Source organism: Schistocerca gregaria, chromosome 3 (genome assembly GCF_023897955.1).
Source record: "Schistocerca gregaria isolate iqSchGreg1 chromosome 3, iqSchGreg1.2, whole genome shotgun sequence".
Classification (NCBI taxonomy): Eukaryota; Metazoa; Arthropoda; class Insecta; order Orthoptera; family Acrididae; genus Schistocerca; species Schistocerca gregaria.
The window spans coordinates 433,128,959-433,153,691 of NC_064922.1; the positions used below are offsets into that span (position 1 = coordinate 433,128,959).

At 37.9% G+C, this 24,733-nt stretch overlaps 1 protein-coding gene across 1 annotated transcript in view; it reads right to left on the bottom strand.

Moving 5' to 3' along the window:
• Positions 1-280: 280 nt before the first annotated feature.
• Positions 281-24,733, bottom strand: part of LOC126354580 (solute carrier family 22 member 6-B-like) — an 82,586-nt gene continuing 58,133 nt past the window's right edge. The window contains exons 6-7 of the mRNA XM_050004326.1: positions 18,322-18,509; positions 281-1,187 (exon numbers count right to left, since the gene is read on the bottom strand). Of these exons, the coding sequence (XP_049860283.1) occupies positions 969-1,187; positions 18,322-18,509 (407 nt within the window). The 3' untranslated portion in view covers positions 281-968. The remainder of the gene's footprint in view (positions 1,188-18,321; positions 18,510-24,733) is intronic.

Genomic DNA, 24,733 nt, shown 5'->3' on the forward strand with positions numbered 1-24,733 from the left:
GATGGTGTTTAGAGACCTACCATAGAATTCTCTTGAAAGTTATGTACAAAATCTATTAATCAACGGCAGTGTTTGTGAAGAAGATTTTTTATAATAGCATGATATCCTAAACCACACATCTAGTTCTTTAATGTAACATCTAATTTTTAATGTAAAATTTTACTATTGCATACAAATCAACATCCATATCATACACATGATCTGTGATTGATGAATAAGTATGAAATAATTTTTAATGATAAATATAAAAAAGCAATTTCATGAAATTAATGGTTTTCATTTTGGCAACATTCCTCAACAATGTTAGAACTAAGTTAAAATATTAAAATAGTACATTTGATAGTAAGCAGAGCACCTTCCATGTTTACAACTACAATGAATCTCAATCATATGAAGGAACTATAGAAGTTTGGAATTGGTGTTAATCTCCTCACTTGCTTGAGAAAAATAATATTAGAAACATTGTATTACTTGAAATGACTAACATTTTCATGCAACAAGATGAAGATAGTACACAAAATTGCCAAATCTTAAGTACTTCTAATGGTTCTTTTATTTTTCATCCTTCCTGTTTCTCGCTTCATTGAGGAATTAGCATCACACACAGAATTTCACAATATTGTTCTTTGTGTTTTAAATTGTGGGAGTATAATTAGTAATAAAATAGTTGTGCTACGTTATTTAAAGATATTCTAGCTACTTGAATTTTTATATGGCCAATTTATAACACAGCCATGTTTTACAGACTTACACATGTACAGTAGTTAAGTTACATGTACAGTAAATTACATTTTTTGTTACTTACTCATAATTCTCAGAACATCAAAATATGAGTAGTGTAATTCATGGTTAACAGTACTGCCATAAACAACTGGCCATTATTTCTTAATTAATTTTGAAGTTGTGCTGCTTTTTCAGTGGCATTGTTGCATACAAAGCACACTCCATAACATTTTCTTTTTCTAAATTTAAGACACACACTTGCATAGCTTTATTGCTTCTTGTCTGGCCCTCTTCTTCTTTGGAAAGCTCCAGTACTTCTGAGAACGACCATAGAGTGCAGCATCTTCTACTGTCTCTGGAAGTTTCTCATTAAGAGATTCAGGCACAAATGATACCAAAAATGATGTGATCAGTAATACACTTGCAAGTACACTAAACATGTACTGAGGGCCAGCCACTTTTTCCTATAACAGAAAGGTCCAAATACAATGTTTGTGTCAACATCTTGCAATTCCATTGATCTAGAAACAGCTTGTTACATCATAAGCACATTAATAAAGAACTGTATGAAACTTAGATATACAATTCTACAACTCCTGAAAAACACAAAACTCATTTAAACAATAAGAATGATGTAGAAATAAAATTATGAATGCTCGATTTGTTTTTGGAAGGGGGAAAGGGGAGGGGCAGACATCACTACTATTTCTGATGCAAAGTGCACAGTAAAGACACAGGCCACTGAATAAGCAGGAACATGCAACTGCAGACAGGAGATAGAGAAGAAAATCAGGAACCATAAACACAGGAATGAACACAGGAATACAAAAATGAGGACTTGATATTGGCAGAATGTAAGTAAACACAAAGAAACAAGAAATGTTTATTTCTGAAGGCAGGAAGCTAACAAGGAGCACTCTGATGTGGGCAGGAAATGAAGAGGTGAGCAGAAGCAAGCAAGATGGGAATTTAATTTCCTAATAACAATGGTTTCATTCTGGTTTGTGACTAAGAATGCACCAGTAAAACATATCTGCTAGTTAAGGAATCATTCCAATTCATTAACACATGAGCATGCTAAATTATTGAAGCAAGAAGGATATTAGCACTGCCATATATGTGGTCAAATGCCAGTGACTTCTGCTTCTTACATAACATCTGCATGCGGTGTGGGAGTCTGCCCCCATATCATGTGCCAAGCACTGCCAATGCCATGCATGTTATAGAAACATTACTGCAGACAAATCATAACATGCTGGTCTTTAGCAGCTGACACCTGTGGATCCAGTCTCACTGTTAAGCAGCATGCAGATTGGCAACAGTGGTGATGCCAGTACAGGGACCATGCTGCATCCACCATCAAGTGCACACTCAGTGCCGCACGATAATCTTCCTGCCTATAAAAATGTTATTTCACTGCAAGCAGGCAGTAGTGCTCACATTCACACTCACAACATAATGCATGGGCCTTCATGGCCTATTATTCAGAGCTCATAACAGCCATGCAATGGCAATCTGCCAGTTATCTGTTTCAGAGTCTTTGTCCGTCCGATGCTGACATTCCCCAGACTTGGTACTTTAACGGCCATTGCAGTTATCCTAGTGACCCATGTCACAATGGACTAGTATCACCACCTTGGTCATGACACTGTTGGATTCAAAAATATTCATATCTCAAGAGGAGGATCCTTTCAGTTATACCATACAGAAGCTACACTATGTTGAACTTTGTTTTTTTTTTTTAGTGCAGTATTAATAAAGTGTCACCTGTATGCTACTTGGGAACTTATTTATTGAGTGCAGTGTACCACTCAGGGCACTAAAGTTGGCATTGATGATCACATTATGTCACCACATTGTCCAGTATCATCTGCATCTTTTTTGCCAGCCTCCTGCAACCACTCCAAACAATGCTGCAGCTGCTGCTGTGCTGCTCTGCATGTTGCAGTCACACAGCCCTCCTCTGAAGAATGGCACTGCCCTGGCTTGATGTTTATGTCTACATGGTGCAGCAATGGGAGTTGTCCATCACTGTTTTCTTGTCTGACTACTGCCCATCCCCACCATGTCTGATGCTGCCCACCAACTCTGTACCTTCACCATGAAGATGCAGCCATGACCAGGCTTCCTCATGAAGATGGAACAGCACAAGAAACATCATTTGAGAATACTGATACAACTCCATTCTTGCTGCACCAGATCTCATCTGCACCGCCATCACCCTCATGGAACATAAGAAGAAAGTTATTCTCAACAAAGACATATTACAGAACAACATTAATAACAAATGCAAACAATATTATTTTGCTCAGTCACTTTTGTCACTGTTGATAAATTTTCCAATAAAGTATGATGGATGCTGTTTAGAGTCCTGCACAGTTAATTAAGGCATGTCCTTGTGAGTTTAGTACAATTCTAAGTTACTTGTGTACCCAGTCAATTACAACTGAGACATTTCCTGACTGGCTGAAATATGTAGATGTTAAGCCTCTATTCAAGAATGGGGATAAAGAGATGCCATCAAACGACAAACTGATTTCATTTTTGCCAGCATTCTCAAAAATTTTAGAAAAAGTAACCTACAGGCAGCTTCTCAACCATCTGACCACAAATAACGTATTATCAAGAACACAGTTTGGATTTCTGAAGGGTTCTGATATCGAAATGGCTATTTACACCTACAGTGTAAATGTACTAAATTAATTAAATAACAAGTTACAAGCAGCAGGTATTTTCTGTGACTTGTCAAAGGCATTTGATTGTGTAAACCACAACATCCTTTTAAATAAATTAGAATTCTATGGTGTCACGGGCAGTGCTGCAAAATGGTTCAAGTCATACCTCGCTAACACGAAACAAAGGGTGTCAGTGCAAGGGACTAGTGAATTAAGACATCAGTCATCATCAGAATGGAAAGAAATTACATGTGGTGTCCCACAAGGATCCATCTTAGGGCCATTGCTTTTTCTTGTGTACATTAATGATCTCTCATCAGTTACACTGCCAGAAGCAGAGTTCGTTTTGTTTTCAGATGACACAAGTATTGCAATAAATAGTATGTCGAGTGCAGTTCTAGAAAGATCTTCTAATGATATTTTCATGGATATTAATAAATGGTTTAAAGCCAACTCACTATATGCAATTCAGAACTTGTAAGAGGTTTCCACCCAGCATATTCATAAAGTACAAAGAAGAGCAGATAGAAGAGGTTGACAGTCTTACATTCCTGGGATTACAACTTGATAATAAATTCAGTTGGGAGGAGCACACCACAGAACTGCAGAAATGCCTTAACAAATCTGTATTTGCAATTCGAGTGTTAGCAGACATAGGCGAAATAAAAGTCAAAAAGCTTGCATACTTTGCCTACTTTCATTCCATTATGTCATATGTTATAATATTTTGGGGTAACTCTTCAAGTAAAACAAAAGTTTTCAGAATCCAATAGCGTGTAATACGTACTATTTGTGGAGTAAACTCACGGACGTCCTGTAGAAACCTCTTCAAAGAACTGGGTATACTGACTACTGCCTCTCAGTATATTTACTCCTTAATGAAATTTGTCCTAAATAATATATCTCTTTTTCCAACAAACAGCTCAGTTCATACATACAATACCAGGAACAAAAATGATCTGCACAAGGACTTAAAAGCACTTACTTTAGTTCAAAAAGGGGTCCACTACTCAGGAACACTCATCTTCAATAATTTGCCAGTATACATTAAAAATTTAGTTACAAATAGAGATCAGTTTAAAAGGAGCCTGAAAGACTTACTAGTGGCCAACTCCTTCTACTCCATTTACGATTTTTTTTAATAGAAACAAATGACTTGTTGTATATATTTATACTATTAGTATTGTTATTTCAGCTTTTTAAAAATAAAAAATAAATTAAAAAAAACGTGACTTGTTCCACATCCACGAGGATCTCCTCAACACGGATCTATGGAACGAAAAACTAATCTAATCTAATCTTCCTTGCGAATAACCCTGGCAGCAGACATTGCAACTACTGGAACACTATATTGTGGTCCAGACAGTTAGCAGCTTGGTATTTCAGCATCCTCTTCTTGTGGATGTCATAATTATGTATTTCTTGCTTCATGCTGAAAACTTCCAGTTTTTTTCATTTTTTATGTTGATGGGGCATGAAAATATGTACTGGCTGAAAATATTCCTAACAAGGCAAATATAGACTTGTAATGTTTGAGTGTTCTGTTTGAAGTGATGATGCTGGCAGGTTTTTTGTCACATTAACATATCCTTGCAACCTAAAGTGTGCCCCCCCCCCCCCCCCCATTAATCAGGCCATATTTTTGTCGCTATGAAACAGAGCATAGTAGACTGTTATGAGGTACTACTTCATCTGCTTAGAATGTATATTATATGGGAGAGTTTCAAGTGTACATACACACTGTGTGTTTATTGGTTGATAGTTTTCTGTCAACCATGGAAACCAGGAGTTTTAGAGCCTCCATATAATCCTGGAATTCAACATTGCTGAGGGCGCACATCAGATGTGTTTTTTCTTTGTTCATTTTTATTTTATTTTTGATGAACGGCTCTTTGACTTGTTGGAAGAATTCCTCTATTGCTTTAGGGCTGCATCAGTGTTTTCTTTGAAAAAAAGGGTGGTGTTGTCTGCAAATTTTAACATGTGGTTGCTACAACCCATAGCATTGACATAAATAAGGAGAAGGAAAGTCCCTATGGTGGTTACCTGGGGTACACCATGCTCCAATTTTTGTTCCTCAAAGACTACTCCATGAACTAATACTACCTGCTCTCTCTGAATTTATATGAATTCACCATTTTTACCGTGTCTTTGGGGTGCAGTTCATTCCAGTTTCTAGTTGCCAAACAGCTTACACATTTTTTTAAAATGTTCCCTTTAATAGGTTTTTTCCCTTCCTTGCAATATGACTACAGGATTCTTCTTGGGGATTACTGGAAACATGACATCGAATTTCATTCTTAAGGTTTGGAAGACTTTCAAATGAATCACTGGTCCCCATTTCTGATATTTTCTGCTGCCTATTTACTCCAGTCATTGTTCCTCTCAGGTCATTTAATCTTTTCTCTTTAATAATCCTTTTACTGAATGTGTAACTTGAGTGAAATGTGCTGGGTTGCAACTTACTCTTGCTCTCCATATTGATGTCCATTACTAATGTGTTATGATCTACAGCCAGTGGTTCAATTACACTGATACTGGAATCCCAAGTGTTGTGGTTGGTGATAACTATGTTTACGCAGGCATCACCTCTTGAAGGGAGTTAGTTTGCTACAAACAACTCATATCTCTTAAACTCTTAAGCACACAAGCAGTAAATCTGGTGTAATGACATGCATTCTACACTATAGTGATGAGAAGTATGCATTTATAAACAGTGTATTTTTTAACATAAGAAGGTATATGAACTTTGTGTACATCTATTCTCCTGATCCTGGAGGAAGTTATCAAATATTATTTTCAGAACATCTAAAGATCATTATGGTTACTCTGTACCTTATTACCAGTCAGAGATAGGAAAATGACTCATTTATTTTAGTTACACAACTATAATTACTTTAGTGACTAACCTGAAGCAAAGTTACTCTTAATTTTTTTCCTTTAATTGGTTAATAAATGAAAATGTGAGTATACCTTTATTTAGTGTAGACAAATTAGTACTATTTAAGGATTATCATTGAAGTTCAAATATAAAGAAAGAGAAAAGTTTTTTTCTGAGATGCTGTGAATATTTTCGAATAATTGGTATACATCATCTAAAAGCAGTGTTTCTGGCAGACCTCAAAATGGGGCAAAAAAAAGTGGCTTTATAACATTGATACAACAGAGAAATTTAAATGTTTAGGAGAATCTGCTACCTTTGGAAATTAGTGAGACTGATGACCACTAGGTCACAAGTGAACTGCTTGATATTTAGTTGTCCGTGGAGCAATTTCGTCCTCTTCAATAATCCTGTTTTCTACAATTTACCTCCCTCTTTTACTGTTCTATCTTACATCATGAAAGTAACAGAGAAAGCCTGTTATTTTAAAATAAGGAGCATGAATTATGAAACAATGACTTAAGTTCTATTTGGGCACATGAAAAGTAATTTTGTATGTTTTTTTTACATGGGATTTTATACCTTTTCTTTCCCCTTATCAATAATGGTTGGGTTTTGTATACATTGTATAGGGGAGGTTTGGTGTTAAATATGTTCTGTAACCCAGTAAGTACAGAGATATTTATAGGCCAATACATATGTTTCAGACAGGTGAAACACTGAGTGACCACTGATATACAGACTGACAAATGAGAGACTAATTACTACTGGTAACTATCATTCTATAGGGTATGCCAATCACACTTTGTTCTCCAGGGTCTTGATGAAGAATCCATCAGGACAGGTACCTACGGGTGGGGGGGGGGGGGGGGGGGGAGAGGGGGGGAGGGGTGCGTGGGGGAAAGGAGAGATATGGGAACCTATCTTTGTGGGTCTGCCTACTTCATCTCTTTGGCCCTAACACACTTACTCTTATTTCCTTTCATTCTGTTCAACAAGAGTACCAGTTCAATCTTCCCTCTTTCTAGATTCATACTGTATCACTGAGACTCTTCTATCTGTGCTGCGTTGTAAAAATTATGACTTGTTTTCACAGGCAATGTCAAGAGATGGTGAAGGGTAGCAAATAAAAGGTACATTGACATAGACAATTCCTAATTTTTTACACATGGACAAGAAGATCTTGGATATTATCCTAACACACACTTGTTATCAATTTCAGCTAATAGGGAATGAAGTAAGAGTACCGACAAGAGTACAGAAAGGAGAAGGTAACATGCTAATAAGTATGCAAAATGAAATAGCAGGGAACACTAACTATTTTCTGAGGGTATGATAGATGGCATTAGCATGATCACCAATAAGAAAATGTGGATGATGTGTTCAACAGATGAGGAGCAAAATCAAACTAAAAAACTCAAGTTATCTCAGAGCAATTCACTAATGCCAGAAGAGTTTGTGTGAGTGTACAAAAACAGTAATAAGTATGGATATATTACATCTTTTAATGTAATAAAGAAAAATTGAAGAGCTATTAAGTAAATATTTCATATATAATAAAAATTTTAAAAAAAATAGAAATTAACAGCCAATGAAGAGGTGTTCTGAATGGCTGAATGGGAAGTAGGAATATATGCTTTAATATATATATATATATACATATAGCTTCTATTTGTCCATGTAATTGAAATGAAGAAACAACAAGTTGTATGAATTTCTCCATGGGTTTGAGTAAGCGGCTTTTAAGTGTGTGAATAATGAAGAGCAAAGATCAATATTATAATCTAGTAACAAGGAACAAGTTCTTGAAGAACAACCCTTAAAGACAAATGCATTTGAGTGAAGGCTTTTTATGAAATATTCTGATAAGATATGAGAATTATGGCACTGCAGAATGTGTAAAGGAAGGATATAAAGGAAGGAGGCAGGAAACTTCTGTGTTAATCAGCCAGATAAAAGTCATTAAACTATGAAGAAACTTCAATTTTGGAAGTAAGGGGGTTAATCTGTGCATACAATTTCAAATTTTAATATGAGTGGAATCAGTTTTATGTATGGGAGAGAGGAAGAGTAGACTGGCCTGTAAGAGGGATGCGCTAGTTCATGGTCAGGTGAATTCATGGAAGGCATGGCCCGTACTGTACAATGGATGTGTTTAAGAGTAAAGGAGAGGTGCATTCTGAGAAAAGATGGTTTATGCCTGCATCAGGTGGATCCATGGAAGGAATGACCTCACCATTTCTTTGTGTACAGAAGTTAGGAGAGTGATACCCACACCACAAAGATGATGATGTACATTCACAATACTGGTCTCATGGATGACATGTGAGTGTAGTTCTTACAGAGGAATGAAACTGTATATTGGCAGTTAGTCACAATGTTGCAGTGTTCTCCAAAGTAGTCAAAGACAAGCAGACTAATATGGACAATGATTATGGTTTTGAATGTTTGTTTCCATGCATGCTGACTCATCAAAAATCTGAGATTAGAAATCATGGAAAGTTGTATATAGTTAAATGTCAGCATTTAGCTCCTTATGGTAAACAAATGTTGAAACTTTTACATCTCAAAAAAGTTTATAAGACTTGGTTGTTATGAGCTGGTAACATCAGACTACAACTGATTAAAAATAATTAAACTGTGATAAGTGTCTGGTTGAACATGACAAGAAAATGGCTCTGAGCACTATGGGACTTAACATCTGAGGTCATCAGTCCCTTAGAACTTAGAACTACTTAAACCTAACTAACCTAAGGACATCACACACATCCATGCCTGAGGCAGGATTTGAACCTGCGACCATAGCAGTCACGCAGTTCCAGACTGAAGCACCTAGAACCGCTCGGCCACACCGGCCGGCCGAACATGACAAGAACTTTGCATGGATTTTGACAATGCAGTGACATGTAAGTAAAGTAATTGGCTGTTAATGTAATGGAGCAGGTAAAGAGAGAACCATTTACTGTAGTGTAATAAGATAAACAACTTAATTTGATCACTAACATTCACTATTAAATCAAAGAAGTTACATTAAGAAAGAATGAAGATATCAAAATGATGCAATATCCTTTTATCAATAAAACTGAATAAGAAATACTTATCCAAAAATGGAAATGCAAACTATGATTGGTAAACTAAGAGACCATAAATTGAAACAGACTGATTAAAGATGCATTATAATTCAGGTTTTGTTGAATGAAGAAATTGAGTTCAGTCTCACTAGACATTTATTTTAGTAACATAAATAATTTATTAAATTGCACAACATTATTATAATGTTGTAATCAGTTAATAAAGTTAATTTAGAGATGTCTTTCATCTTAGCAAGTTGATTGTGATGTAATAAGTTGCTTCATCTCTATCTCAAAATCAGATGAAAGATGTTCATAGGTAATTAGCTTCCACTGTACATGCTTCTTGTTGATATATGAACAGAGATGATAAAAGAAGCATGGACACAGGACATCAGCAAAACATGAGATTGATCGAGAGTCTCCACCTACTATGAAGAGTTCACTTATGCTTTAGTGTCGCAGCTTGTCTGTGTTTTTAAAGGCACAGAGAGAGAGAGAGAGAGAGAGATGCTACTTACAATGTCAATGTCCAGAATCATCTGAACTAAGCTGAAGAGAAATGTAACTCTTTCCTGTGATATAATGAGATCACTTTGAAAATCTAATTGCATAGCCTTCTGTGGCCAGAATCAGTTGATAAAAAAGTTTTCTGAATGTCACACCACGTCATAATGTAAAAATAAACTATGCAGGCGAAACTAATGTTTTGGCCATGGTACAGTGGCCTCCTCCTGGGTCTTCTGCAATGCTTTAACTGTGTGGAGTTACTGAGTATGACATTACACCATAATTTTAAAATGATGCTGTTGCAATTTGCCACCTGAGGCACAAGGAGCAGGAACTATTTTATAATAGGTTGCTATGGTGGACAGACTGGAGAGCAGCTGTTGTCTATTGCTTCTTTCATTGTTTGCTATGATCGTTGCTTGTTGTTGAATGAAGCAGGCACCTGATTTTCTCCTCCTGGCTGCATGCCATGAGGCGGCTGCTATGTGTTGTTGGTGTGGCCTACTGGGGTCCTAAGGCTGGCAGCAAGGATTGGGCAATCTTCCATCCCTCATCTCTGTTCATGTTGTTAGGGTGTTTTATTATTTCTGTGGCTTCTATGATTTTACATTTCATCAAGGCTGGGCTGCTTACACAGTATGCAGGTTTCATTAAATTTGATTTCCTTACCATAGCTTTGTCGATGTTCAGTCACAGCAAACTTACTATGCTGCACCAGACAAACTTTCCTTATAATCCATTGGAGCACACCAATTATCTGTATTAGCATCAGTTGTAGCATATGGTGTGAACATTTGGGCTCACAAATTGCTGTTTATGAAACCAGCTTCTTTAGCCAGAAGAGTTCAACAAAGAGTGCTAATAAAATAACTGGTACCTATTGCACTACCCCAAATCATCCACTGTTAGTAATTCTATGAATATTCCCATTGGACACAGAGTTCAGGTAAAAGGAAGCACTCTGTTGGTTAATGAAAGGCAATAAATTATAAGTACAAAAGATACTTGTGACTAAGGCCAATACAAGATAGACAATATAAGATATCATATTCCAACTATGTCAAAATGAATTGGACACGTCAGGCACAGGCAAGATAAAATACAAATTTCTCCCCAAGATCAGGGAGAGGCTAAAAATTATATTGCTTAACCCATTAAGTGGACTGATGCATTACCTGACCAGTCACGGTCCATATGCTACAGTATAAAAAAAATTAAAAGACAGATGAATGACAGCTGCACCTGCAGCACTATGGGCACTTTAGAATACACATTGTTGCTCTTGGCATTCTATGAAGATGCAGCAAGTATGTTGAACCTGCCTTCACGACGAAGATACAGTCATGGCCAGCTTCTCTCATGAGGATGATGCAGTATTTCATGCCCTCATTACTGCACACATCAACCTGCCTGCATGTTTTGTTCTCATTTCAGGTCTGTTCCCAACTTCCTCTGCAGTGACACCTTCTTTGCCCACACCTGCTGCAGTAGTCACTTCACAACCTCTGCTTCCAGATGCCAAGGACGATGCCACAGCTGCCAAGAGCTCCCACACCCGTGGACATCCCACATCACTCAATGCAGGACCTGCCTCCCTGTGGCCATCCACTGTGCTGCTCTTCATTCTCTCTCCCTCCATGTAGCAAAGGGGTGCAGTATTTGTGGACACAGTCAAGATGGCTTCATCACCATTTTCCTCAAGCTGGAAGGGATGCCATATACCTGGCCATAAGCTGGCAACCTTGGCACAATTCCCACAACCAGCAGATGGTCTGCCCAAGAGTAGCAGGCACTACTTCTGGTGCCATCTGCATAATGCTGCCATGGTGCTCGAGCACCTGATTGCAGGACAATATGGCCCCACTGTGAAAGGAAGGGCTCCCATTACATGAACTGACAAAATGGAGCATAGTTTTACCAAGTCTAAATGGTGCCTCGCCAAAAAGGCACTTCTTGCCCCATCCAATACACAATGCTGAGTGGACAGATCATGTGTGTTCCAGTCAGACTGCTACTAGCACAGCACATCAACAATGCATTACGGATGTTTGCAGTAACTTGGCTGCTTCTTGCAGAAGTAATCAGCATCACAATACTTTTGGAGCATATACAACTGCAAGGTGCTGGCTGTGTATCAGGTGGTGAGACACTTCTGTTAATTGGTAGATGTCTGCCACTTCATCACCTTCATCAACCATAACCTGATAACAGATGTTTTCCAGATCCACAACAGCAACTGTTCACTGTGCTAATGATAGCACTTGCAGTATGTGCCACAGTTCACAACGGACATCTGCCACATCTCCTGGACAGACAACGTCATTGTTAACTGTGTGGCCCAAGATTTTTCATAAATATCCAGCCTAGTGAATTAGAAGATTACACTCAAAACCAGGAGGGTGATCGAGAACTGCACGATACCTCCAGCAGCCCCTACATCTAGAACTGGTGCCAATCCCTGGCTGCTCCGGGGTTTTATGTGACATTATGACAGGCAAATATCCCCCTTTCCTCCCAGAAAAATTCTGACACTTTGCCTTCAACTTGCGTCCACAAGTTATCACATCCTGGCACAAACACAATGGTGTCTCTTGTGGTCACATTTTCATCTAGTCTGGACTCCAAAAGACTGCAATCAGTGGGCATGCACCTACATAGCATGACAGCATCCCAAAGTTGGTGCCCATCGGCACCTACTTCAATGTGACTCACTGCCTGACACATTTCTGTTTGGGCACTATAGGCCTGTTTCCTCCAACCCAAGACAAGCACAATGGTGGACCCTTTTCTGCTGGCCAGAGACGACACACACAGTGAGCAACACCACTGAGAAAGTCGCAACTGTCGTTGACACCTGGGTGGCAGTCTTCAGCTACCCCAGCTACTTATCTACATACCACAGCTGCCAGTTCAACTATGCACTATTCAAATGCATTATCCGACTCTGGTGTGTGGCTACACCACCCAAGTTACCATGCAGTGTCTAACAGCATGGTTAAGGGTCTCCATCAGATTCTGATGGCATCCCTGTTGTGTCACAACACAACCTGTATGGAGGTACACACACTCAGACCCCTCAGCCTGTGAGTGACCCTAAAGGAAGAATTCATGTCTCACCTATTCTATGACCAGTCACTCTCCATCCCCGGATAATTCATGGAGGAAGTACTGCCACCACATGACGCAACTGCCACTCCACTAGTAGAATGACTGAGCAGTCACATAGTCAGCCTCTGACCACACCCACTGACAAGGCATGGCACTGGCACAACCTTCAACCATGCAGACCTACAGCGCTACACACTGCATATAAGGCAGTATAGCCACCACTTTGGCTGCCGTATTTGGGACTGCACCACTTGACAAGCCATTGTGAGAATACATCAGAGATCAAGTACAGTGGTAGGCCAACTAAAGTCTTGATTGACAGAGTCAAACCAGCATATGTTGTGACAGAGCCAGTTACTGCAGATTTCTTTGACCTAGTGGAGGACTTTTAACAGATGACTCTCCGCAAACAACCACCCAGACAGAGCCCATCCCTGCAGCTGTCAGTGACTCACTCACACCACCAGCAGTCACCGAAAGCCAACTGGGCCCTAACCTACCACCACCCTACTCAGACAGCCAAACAAACTATGCTCCACATAGGTGCTCTGGCCAGCCCCACCACAGAGGCCAGTGGACTATGACACATTTACCAGCTGTTGTGTCCATGTCAAATGCCAATGCTGTGTCATAATGATGTCACACCACATGCAGCAGCCTTCACACATCCCTTGTCCCACCCCTGCATGTCACGTTAGCCACACAATATCACAAACTGCTGCCATCCCACTCACGCTGACATCACCACTAGCGAGTGAGACACAAACATATGCTAGTTTCAAATGGAACATTTTTGCATCTTGCACCTACCAAGCTGTGTAGCAGCCATTACCTCAGCCATGGATGGCAGCACTGCAGTTGGAGATGACACAGTCAACAGACTGACATTAGCCAATGTGCTTCCCATGCAGAAGTACAATTAGGTGAAAGTTAGTCAACAATGCAGCACCCACATGGGCACAGGACACAATGAGAAACAGTAATGTGAGCTAGCAGCCAGTACCTCATGGACACCTGTGTATCCTTCAGTCTCGTAAGCCACAGTCCATGTGGTTTGAGCACAATGTGTGCTCCCCACCAATGAGTACACAATCCAGACAGCCATCACTGATTTGCTACATTTCTTGTGACCACAAATTAAGCGGTATCCATAAGAAGGGAGGCTATTTGCATGCTCAGCTGGTCATGCATCCATTGCTCTTCTGTGGCCATGAGACTGTGGTGCATGCTTGAGCACTAATGAGTATGTTCTATCCAGGATGAATGCTCAAGCCATTCACTATGGCCATGCAATCATGGGACATTTTGAATGTGATTATTATGTGTTTTTTTATGTATATACATTGCTGTTAATAACTGAGTTGTTGCATAGCCAAGTGTATTTCATTACTGTAGCCTGTTCCTACATCTTGGACTTAGTGGTGGGCATGGCAGTATGAAGGCTCACAGTATGACAGTTTTGAAAGTGGCAAAAACCACTTAATGCATCCTTTAGTAATGCTGTGAGGGTACATTGTGAATCACGCATGGATAGCTTCATTACAGCATTTCCAATGTAAGTGAAGGTTTTTTGTTTGAATTCCATCTTATCACACAATTTTAATCTGTCAGAAAGTTTGATAACACACTCCATTGCAGAGTGAAAGATTAATTCTGACTTAGTCAGAAAGTTGAAAATGTAGGCTAATTGATATCATCCACCTAGTGTTGGACAATGTGAACAGAAGGCAAACTCTGAGAAATAAAGACTGTAAATAAAATCTGATGATTTATGTTATTACAGCCTAAGCCCAAAGAAGAGTTGTGGACCTGAAGTTAACGTATAATGAATACCTACAACAATAAATATTCATCTTAAGTGGAGACACAGATAAATCTGTAGTAAAGTGCTTAAATATTCATTTTCACCTGAATAAAATGCATGAAGGAATTGTAAGTTGTGTTGGTAGGTCAGAAGAGGAAAATTACAGCTGTAATCAATGGCTAAGACACTACATAAGAGTGATGTCGTGTAGGTAATTCTTAAAATTCATCATCATCATTTAAGACTGATTATGCCTTTCAACGTTCAGTCTGGAGCATAGCCCCCTTATAAAATTCCTCCATGATCCCCTATTCAGTGCTAACATTGGTGCCTCTTCTGATGTTAAACCTATTACTTCAAAATCATTCTTAACCGAATCCAGGTACATTCTCCTTGGTCTGCCCCGACTCCTCCTGCCCTCTGCTGCTGAACCCATGAGTCTCTTTGGTAACCTTGCTTCACCCATGTGTGTAACATGACCCCACCATCTAAGCCTGTTCACCCTGACTGCTACGTCTATAGAGTTCATTCCCAGTTTTTCTTTGATTTTCTCATTGTGGACACCCTCCTTCCATTGTTCCCATCTACTAGTACCTGCAATCATCCTAGCTACTTTCATATCCGTAACCTCAACCTTGTTGATAAGGTAACCTGAATCCACCCAGCTTTCCTCCCATACAACAAAGTTGGTCGAAAGATTGAACGGTACACAGATAACTTGGTCTTGGTACTGACGTCCTTCTTGCATAAGAGAGTAGATCGTAGTTGAGCACTCACTGCATTAGCTTTGCTACACCTCGCTTCCAGTTCTTTCACTATGTTGCCATCCTGTTATTTATTTCTTGTTCCATAGATCCAGTTAGTGGGTCAATCACAAGGATGAGAATATGCACCCTAAGTACTTGAAACTGTCCACCTGTTTTAACTTTGTTCCTCCTATTTGGCACTCAATCCGTTTATATTTCTTTCCCACTGACATTACTTTCGTTTTGGAGATGCTAATCTTCATACCATAGTCCTTACATTTCTGATCTAGCTCTGAAATATTACTTTGCAAACTTTCAATCGAATCTGCCATCACAACTAAGTCATCCACATATGCAAGACTGCTTATTATGTGTTCACAGATCTTAGTCTCACCCAGTCAGTCTATTGTTTTCAGCATATGATCCATTAATAATATGAACAACAGTGGAGACAGATTGCAGCCTTGTCTTACCCCTGAAACTACTCTGAACCATGAACTCAATTTACCGTCAACTCTAACTGCTGCCTGACTATCCATGTAAAGACCTTTAATTGCTTGCAAAAGTTTTCTTCCTATTCCATTACCTCGTAGAACAGACAATATCTTCCTCCTAGGAACCCGGTCATATGCCTTTTCTAGATCTATAAAGCATAGATACAATTCCCTGTTCCACTCATAACACTTCTCTATTATTTGCCGTAAGCTAAAGATCTGGTCCTGACAACCTCTAAGAGGCCTAAACCCACACTGATTTTCATCCAATTGGTCCTCAAGTAATACTCGCACTTTCGTTTCAACAATACCTGAGAAGATTTTACCCACAACGCTGATTAAAGAGATAACTCTGTAGTTGTTACAATCTTTTCTGTTTCCATGTTTAAAGATTGGTGTGATTACTGTTTTTGTCCAGTCTGATGGAACCTGTCCCAACTCCCAGGCCATTTCAATTATCCTGTGTAGCCACTTAAGACCTGACATTCCACTCTATTTGATGAGTTCCGACTTAATTTCATCCACCCCAGCTGCTTTATTGCACTGCAATCTATTGACCATTTTCTCCACTTCCTCAAATGTGATCCTATTTCCATCGTCACTCCTATCCCATTGTACCTTGAAATCCGAAACATTACTGATCGTATTTTCACCTACATTGAGCAACTCTTCAAAATATTGCCTCCATCTGCCCAAGGAATCCACAGGATTCACCAGCAGTTTTCCTATTGTTTTCAGCATATGATCCATTAATAATATGAACAACAGTGGAGACAGATTGCAGCCTTGTCTTACCCCTGAAACTACTCTGAACCATGAACTCAATTTACCGTCAACTCTAACTGCTGCCTGACTATCCATGTAAAGACCTTTAATTGCTTGCAAAAGTTTTCTTCCTATTCCATTACCTCGTAGAACAGACAATATCTTCCTCCTAGGAACCCGGTCATATGCCTTTTCTAGATCTATAAAGCATAGATACAATTCCCTGTTCCACTCATAACACTTCTCTATTATTTGCCGTAAGCTAAAGATCTGGTCCTGACAACCTCTAAGAGGCCTAAACCCACACTGATTTTCATCCAATTGGTCCTCAAGTAATACTCGCACTTTCGTTTCAACAATACCTGAGAAGATTTTACCCACAACGCTGATTAAAGAGATAACTCTGTAGTTGTTACAATCTTTTCTGTTTCCATGTTTAAAGATTGGTGTGATTACTGTTTTTGTCCAGTCTGATGGAACCTGTCCCAACTCCCAGGCCATTTCAATTATCCTGTGTAGCCACTTAAGACCTGACATTCCACTCTATTTGATGAGTTCCGACTTAATTTCATCCACCCCAGCTGCTTTATTGCACTGCAATCTATTGACCATTTTCTCCACTTCCTCAAATGTGATCCTATTTCCATCGTCACTCCTATCCCATTGTACCTTGAAATCCGAAACATTACTGATCGTATTTTCACCTACATTGAGCAACTCTTCAAAATATTGCCTCCATCTGCCCAAGGAATCCACAGGATTCACCAGCAGTTTTCCTGACCTGCCCAACATACTTGTCGTTTCCTTCTTACCTCCCTTTCGAAGACTGCTAATTACACTCCAGAATGGTTTTCCAGCAGCTTGACCCATAGTCTCTAAACTGTTTCCAAAGTCTTAAAATTTATCAGAAAAAATATATTGCACAAAAATATAATCACAAATCTACCTAGTAAACAAAGCAAAGTCTCATGTGTGTGTGTCTTTCGTTTTGTCTATTTTGGAACAAGGCCTTGTGGCCAAAAGCTTACATATTTAGTAGTATTTGTGTTGAGCCTGTCTTTGACTCAACGTCCCTGCTATATGCTGAGTAACAATCTGTCCTTTTCTAATATTGTCATTAATCCATTCCGGATTTTCCATTGTTTGAAATATATTTTCAACAGACAATGCCATTTATCGTATATGTAATTACAAAAGAAAATTGTAATGCCAGTTCTTACGCGAGCCACAGAATTACTAAGTGTAAATAATAACATTAACATAGATTTCATGGCATAGGAAAGCATAAAGTAGAACAAAAATGTACTCTTTGAAGAATATAAAGTTTTAGGTAAGAAATAATGATAGTAGAATTAGAACAAGGTGAAGATAAAGGTGAACATTACTGAATGGAAGACTTATTTGATTAATAATGTATCATGAAAATACCAGTTACTCTTGGTTACAGTCAGAGATGAAAAATTTGTGAAGGCAGAATGATTATCACAGTAAATGCTGTAAGTCATATATATCACAGCCAGCAAATTCAAACCTGTAATACATACCAGGTGTGCAAGATATGGTGGTAGGCAGTGGACACATGTAAGAAGAATATACTCCATAGCTAAACTGATCTGTCTAATGCAAGTAGGATGTATTTCCATGCTCTGCAGATTTGTGAGTGTCACTGAGCAGTGTGAACAGAACTGGAGTAACAAAGATCCAATTAACACCATCCATGGAGGCGATGACTCTGAAAAATGTGTTTCTTTATCTTTTGTACCATTGGAGATATAGTTTCTGAGTGACACACTGAAAAAGAAGTGAACAGGTACTTATCAGTCATATCATCATATCATTGGCCTAACATCATATTTGTCCACCTTATGTAAACAGCCATAAGAAGTGCAAGTATCAAATAGATTAATATGTAATTTTCTCATAGCATAATGTGGCCACTAAGAGTCCATGAGCCTTATGGCAGGCAGATATTCACATCAAATGGCAATCCTGATGAAAAGTAAAAAGTGTAGCTCAGATTTCTAGAAAGACAGCATTTTCTTCCTGAGTATTGTGTCATATGTATGTTTTTGAGTCTTGGTGAACAGGTTAGGTGTTTGACTATGTTTTAATTTTATGATGACGATGACTATGGTGGTAGTGGTGATGACAGGAAGGAGGGGGTGAACCCAGTGCCAGCACAAGCCTACACATTCTGAATAGCATTAAGGGAGCCACCCAACTTGGCATCCCCATCTATTAGTCTGATCACTGTGAACAGTGTCACACTCAGATATGTAGGTTATAAACTATCTTTTTCCGGAAGAAATATACCTATCTGAAAAACCAACAGATACACAAAAACAATGGGAGTCATTAGCAATGTAATAAAACCATCCCTAGTGTGGAAGTACTCCATAATACCCCCTTCTAAGACCTGATTTGCTAAAGCAGTGAAGCCTGGATCATAAAAGCAGAGGTGCAAAGAGACTAATAGCCTGTTAAACGAAAGTCTTGAGATGAACTGCCTGTTACACCAAATAGGAACACAAAAGAAATGAATATGCACTGAACTGGAGGAAATATTTACAATGAATGAACTCAAAGAGGATCCCAAAATCCATGCTACACTACCACATTAATTGTGCAGCACCATTACATCAACCAATGAAAAAATGGCAGGAGAACTTATCAAAAAGACTAACAGGCCAAGAGGTGTAGAACTTGGAAGGAAGAAGATGATGGTGATTGTGGTGTAGATGACCCCTTCATATGAACCTCCCTCATTAATTAACTTTACTATTGATTTTGACACAGACTGACACTCATTTTACTTCACAGATTGGCAAGCCTGTGATGCCCATATCCTTGGATCAGGCAAAGAAATTTCAACTCTTGATGTAAGCAATGTGCTTCACCTTCATTAACTTTCTTAACATACATCAACTGCAGCATTGTGTGTACAGTCAAAGAGAATGGTTGCTTCCACGGTATTCATTCATAACATTAACCCCATTACATTATGCTATTTGTTAAAAATGACTTACAAGTCACAGACATTTCACTTTTTGCACACCTACACTTTATAAAGCATCCTTTGTATCAAGTGCATCTGTATCACATGCACATAAGCGAATGTAAAGAAACTCTCCAAGGTAACAACAATGAAATCCTTGAAACTGCATGTAAGACACTGGCCCAAGAGAACAACAGAAGTAGTGAGGCGAATAAGTTGCATAAGAAAGGATGGATTCTAATGTATGGAGACCGTCATGGTCACAGAATAGTGCAAAACTTTGTGAGTATCCTAGATGACTTTATTGGTGTGGATCACATTGAACCAGGAGCACATTGAACCAGGAGCACCTCTTTCTGTAGCAGTGAAGCCGTGTGTGCAAAATAGTGAATCATTCGCATCAAATGATTTCATCATAATCATGGGAGGTGTGAATGATATAGTGGAAAATCAAGCAAATGACACTATCAGGCATACAAAAAGACACTCAGTAAGTTAATGATCACTAAAGTGATTTTTGCTAATACTCCACATACACACAGTATAATGGAACAATCTATTTACGATCACGGAATGCAAAAGACAAATGATAGGATTTAAAAATATGTAATAAATTTCACAATGTGTCTCTGGTAAATGTCAGTAATCTAGAAAGAAACCTGCACACTATTCAAGATATCCACATGAATAAAATAAGCAAAAACACTGTCAGTAAGTCAACTGCAGAGGAAATTAGACAACATTTTCCACAAAGTAGCGTAAATAAGTGCATGAACGTGGAATGGCACAAGCCATCAAATCAAGATCTGCCTCATAAACTGTGACTGCAGGCAAGCCAGGGTAACTTTTAAAGCATACTGAACAGTTTGGTAGCCATACATCATCCTGTATAGTCCAGCAGGAGAAATTCAGACTGTATTTCTTACATCATAATCTTGGTAGTCTTAAAAACAAGCACAATGATCTGGATATAATTTCATGTGTTGACAGACCTGATAATGTACTCATAATTGAGCACTAATTATCATCAGTCAACCACTCTCCATGAAGTTTCAATCTACCTTTGTGCAGGAAAAATAAGGCTGGTGGTGGTGATGGTGGTGGTGGTGGTGTAACAGTCTTCATTGTAAACTCAAGTAATTTCAGTATTATTGACAAAGTGCCTTCTCCATAGAAGGCGCCACAGAATTTTCTGCAATAAATCTAAAACAAGGTAGAGTAAATATAGCAGTTATTAGTGTGTACAGGTCACCTGGAGCCTGTATATAGATCTTTTTCAAAAATCTAACCCATTTGGTAATATACACACACACAGGTGTTACATTTTCTGGGTTAAATGGCCCTGTAAATATTGTAACAGGGGATATAAATATAGACTTAAAACGAATGATGCCAACTCCAAAAACTTACATATCCTACTTAATGAATTCAATCTGACCCCAATGATCCATAAGCCTCCTAGAGAAATTGGCAGCAGGGAAACATGTGGCAGCCATCTTTCCTAGAGTACCTCTGTTCTGAAACTATCCATCTCTGCTCACCATGCAGTTCAGCTTAAGTTTGAAGCAAATAAGTTGCCTTTTGTTACTAAAATGAAACTATATGTAAGCAAAATAATTACATATAGTGATAAAATTAAGACTGAACTGCATGTTAGCACACATACTGTACATGAGAACAGTAGCTGTTCCTATGACAGCTTTCCTACTCCTTTCTATGACTGTTTTGATGCCACTTGTCCACTTGAAGCAGGGATGTGGCTTGCCTTCTATTTAAAGGACTGGAAACAGAAATTCATGGTAAATGACACTAATGGGGAATCAGTGTCCTCTTCTTGGGGTACAATAAACTGTGGAGTCCCACAGACCTCTATTCTGGGTCCTCTAATTTTTGTTATTTTCATAAATGACCTTCAAATGTGTACAAGGGCTAAGGTAAAATTTACTTTGCTAATGACACTACAATTCTGGGAGACAATTCAACAAATACTAATCTTGAGATCACTGTAAATGCAATTTTTCAGCAGACCTTTAACTGGTTTACCTCTAATGGACTATCACTAAATTTTGAAAAAACTCAATTGATTCAATTCCATACAAGCCAAAATATTGAAGGTGAGATTAATGTTAAATACAATGATGGGAATTTAGCAAGAGTGGAGTCAACAAAGTTCCTGGGTCTACTAATTAATAGCAATCTAAACTGCTCCTTACACATTCCTTACCTATATAAAAAAAATAAGCTCAGCAATTTACGCTATTCATGCGATTGCTTCCTTGAGTGACTTAAATACTTTGAAAGCTGCCTATTTTGATTATTTTCATGCCCTGATGGCCTATGGAATTATATTCTGGGGAAACCAGCCAAAGACAAACAAAATCCTCATAGCGCAGAAAAGATTCATTGGGATTCTGTGCGGTGTTAATTACAGATATTCCTGCAGGAAACTCTTCCAAGAGCTGAAAATACTCACAACAGTATATCAGTACATTTACTCTCTAATGTGTTTCTTGTGTAAAAACCATTCCCTTTTTGAAATGAACTGCATGTATCATAACTATGACACTACGGTAAAAAATGATCTACATCTTGAACAAAAGAATGTAAGTATGGTACAAATAGGAGTTCACTACTCTTGCATAAAAATATTTAATGCTCTTCCTCAGGCAATAAAAATGTCTGTTACTGATCCAACTAATTTTAAAGGTCAACTTAAACAATATCTTCTAATATCTTCTAAGTAAAACCATTTACTCACTGGACGTGAATTTGTAACTTTGTACAAAAAGCAATTCTCGTAAACATATTTTTCTATGTAATATATTATTCATTGTACAACCTATTATTATAAACAAATCTATCAAATATATGTAAATGACACATTCTACACCCAAGCGATTTATTGCTAATGGGTCTACAGAACAAGAATGAAATAAATAAATAAATTGTAGCCACAAAAATTAAATGAACAAAAATATAAACAAAAGTACCTGGATAAATAATCTCACTGAAACAAGAGCAAAATTAAAATTACTCAAGAGTGTAGTGTTGAATCACAGAGAAAATATCAAGCCAAAGGAGACCTTGAAAATTTATTAATACTATGAAGATTTATTAATACAAGCCAAGAGCAAGTATGTGTAGAAACAAGCTTCAGACTTCACATAATGTTACTACTGGTGTATTAGAAGTGATAAATCGCTTTAGAACAGGCAGAGAGAAATTCTGTATGGACTTTATTATTGACCACAGTTGGATGATCATAAATACCAACTTGAAGTTGCAAACATTTTTGATGAATGTTTTTCTTCAATAGGGGAACCTGTCAGTGACAAAAATAACAACCAGCAGTACAATTTTAAAGGAAATCCATCTAAGCATAGCATATACATAGCTCCCTCAAATGCAAAAAAACAATGACGATCACTAGCTCTTTAAAATCATCCAGTTCTGCATGGCATGGTGGCCTCAATGTTAAAGCAAAATTGATCTTTAAAAATAGTACAAATACAAAACTAAGACTACAGACCAATCTCAATACTTTCTGTACAACCTAATGTTGGAGAACCAAATGGATTCTTTAAATGTAAATCAAATAGCACAGTAGTTGCTCAGTTAACTGAAAAGGTAATAAGTGGCACTGAGAAAAAGCAACAAGTTGCAGGAATGTACCTCAACCTTGAGAAACCTTTTGATTGTGTGAATGGCACTATCCTATTACAGTAGATAAGCTGTGGATCATTAAAGGCAATCATGACTTAATAATGTCTTACAAGAGTAACCAAAAACAGTTTGTACTGCTTAAAACTGAAAGTGGGGTTCACAAATCCAGGACACCAATATAAAATATGCCGTGTTCCAGGGCTCAGTATTGGGTCCTATTTTGTTTTAAATTTATGTAAACAACATGAAATAGTACACTCAGAGTCACAAAGTAGTTCTATATGCAGATTATATGCCTTTCCTGTGTAAAAAGGAATCATTTAATGAACTAGAGGCCCATTGTAATAATGTCACAAAGAAATTGTCCTATACTTTAATGAAAGCCACTTCAATGTAAGCCCCAGTAAATCATTTCTCATGGAGTTCAACAACAGTAGTTTTGATGATGAAATTAAATAATCAATTAATTTGTAACCAAAGAGAGTGTAGTGTAAAATTAGAACAACCTAAACTGGGGCACACAAGTTGACACTCTAGCACATAAATCATCGCTCATTTGAATTATAGAATAAAAATTGAGAGAGCAACAACCAAAGAAAATCTAAATACCCACTACTACTGCAAAAAAGGGCTATAAGGGACATCTGTAGGGCAAAATACAGAGAATCATGCTGTAGATTGTTACCTAAAACTTAATGTGGTAACTGCAGTAAAGATGTACATTCTAAAAGCCATACTACTTGTTAGAAGACTACAGCTCAACCTTTGTTCTGATTTGCATCAGTACATTACCAGAAATAAAGAAAAATTTTACATCAGGAGCTACAGAACATCACTGTATGAAAAGGGTCTACAATATGCAGGTTTGAAGTTAACCAGTGTGCTGCCCAGTACCGTTAACTCTTCCCACAATTAAGCTTAAATTTCAGCTAAATCCATTTTACACATAAGAAGAGTATCATACTTTCATTCAGAATGAAAAATTTTTTGAAAATATATGTAAACTGTGTTAAGCAAACCATTTCATTTGTAATATAATCATTTTGTTCATCAATGACATATTCAACAGAATGTATTACTATCAAGAACTGTAGCCTGTTTTTGAAGAAATGCAATGAATCATTCAATGTTGAATAACATTATTATTATTATCATCATTATTATTACTATTACTATTGCTATAATAATAAGTAACATGAAAAAATGTATGTTAATTTCTCTTACAATGAACAAACATTTTATTTTGTACAATCAGTTTTAACTAACATTGTATGAACAATTTGCATCATAAACTACCA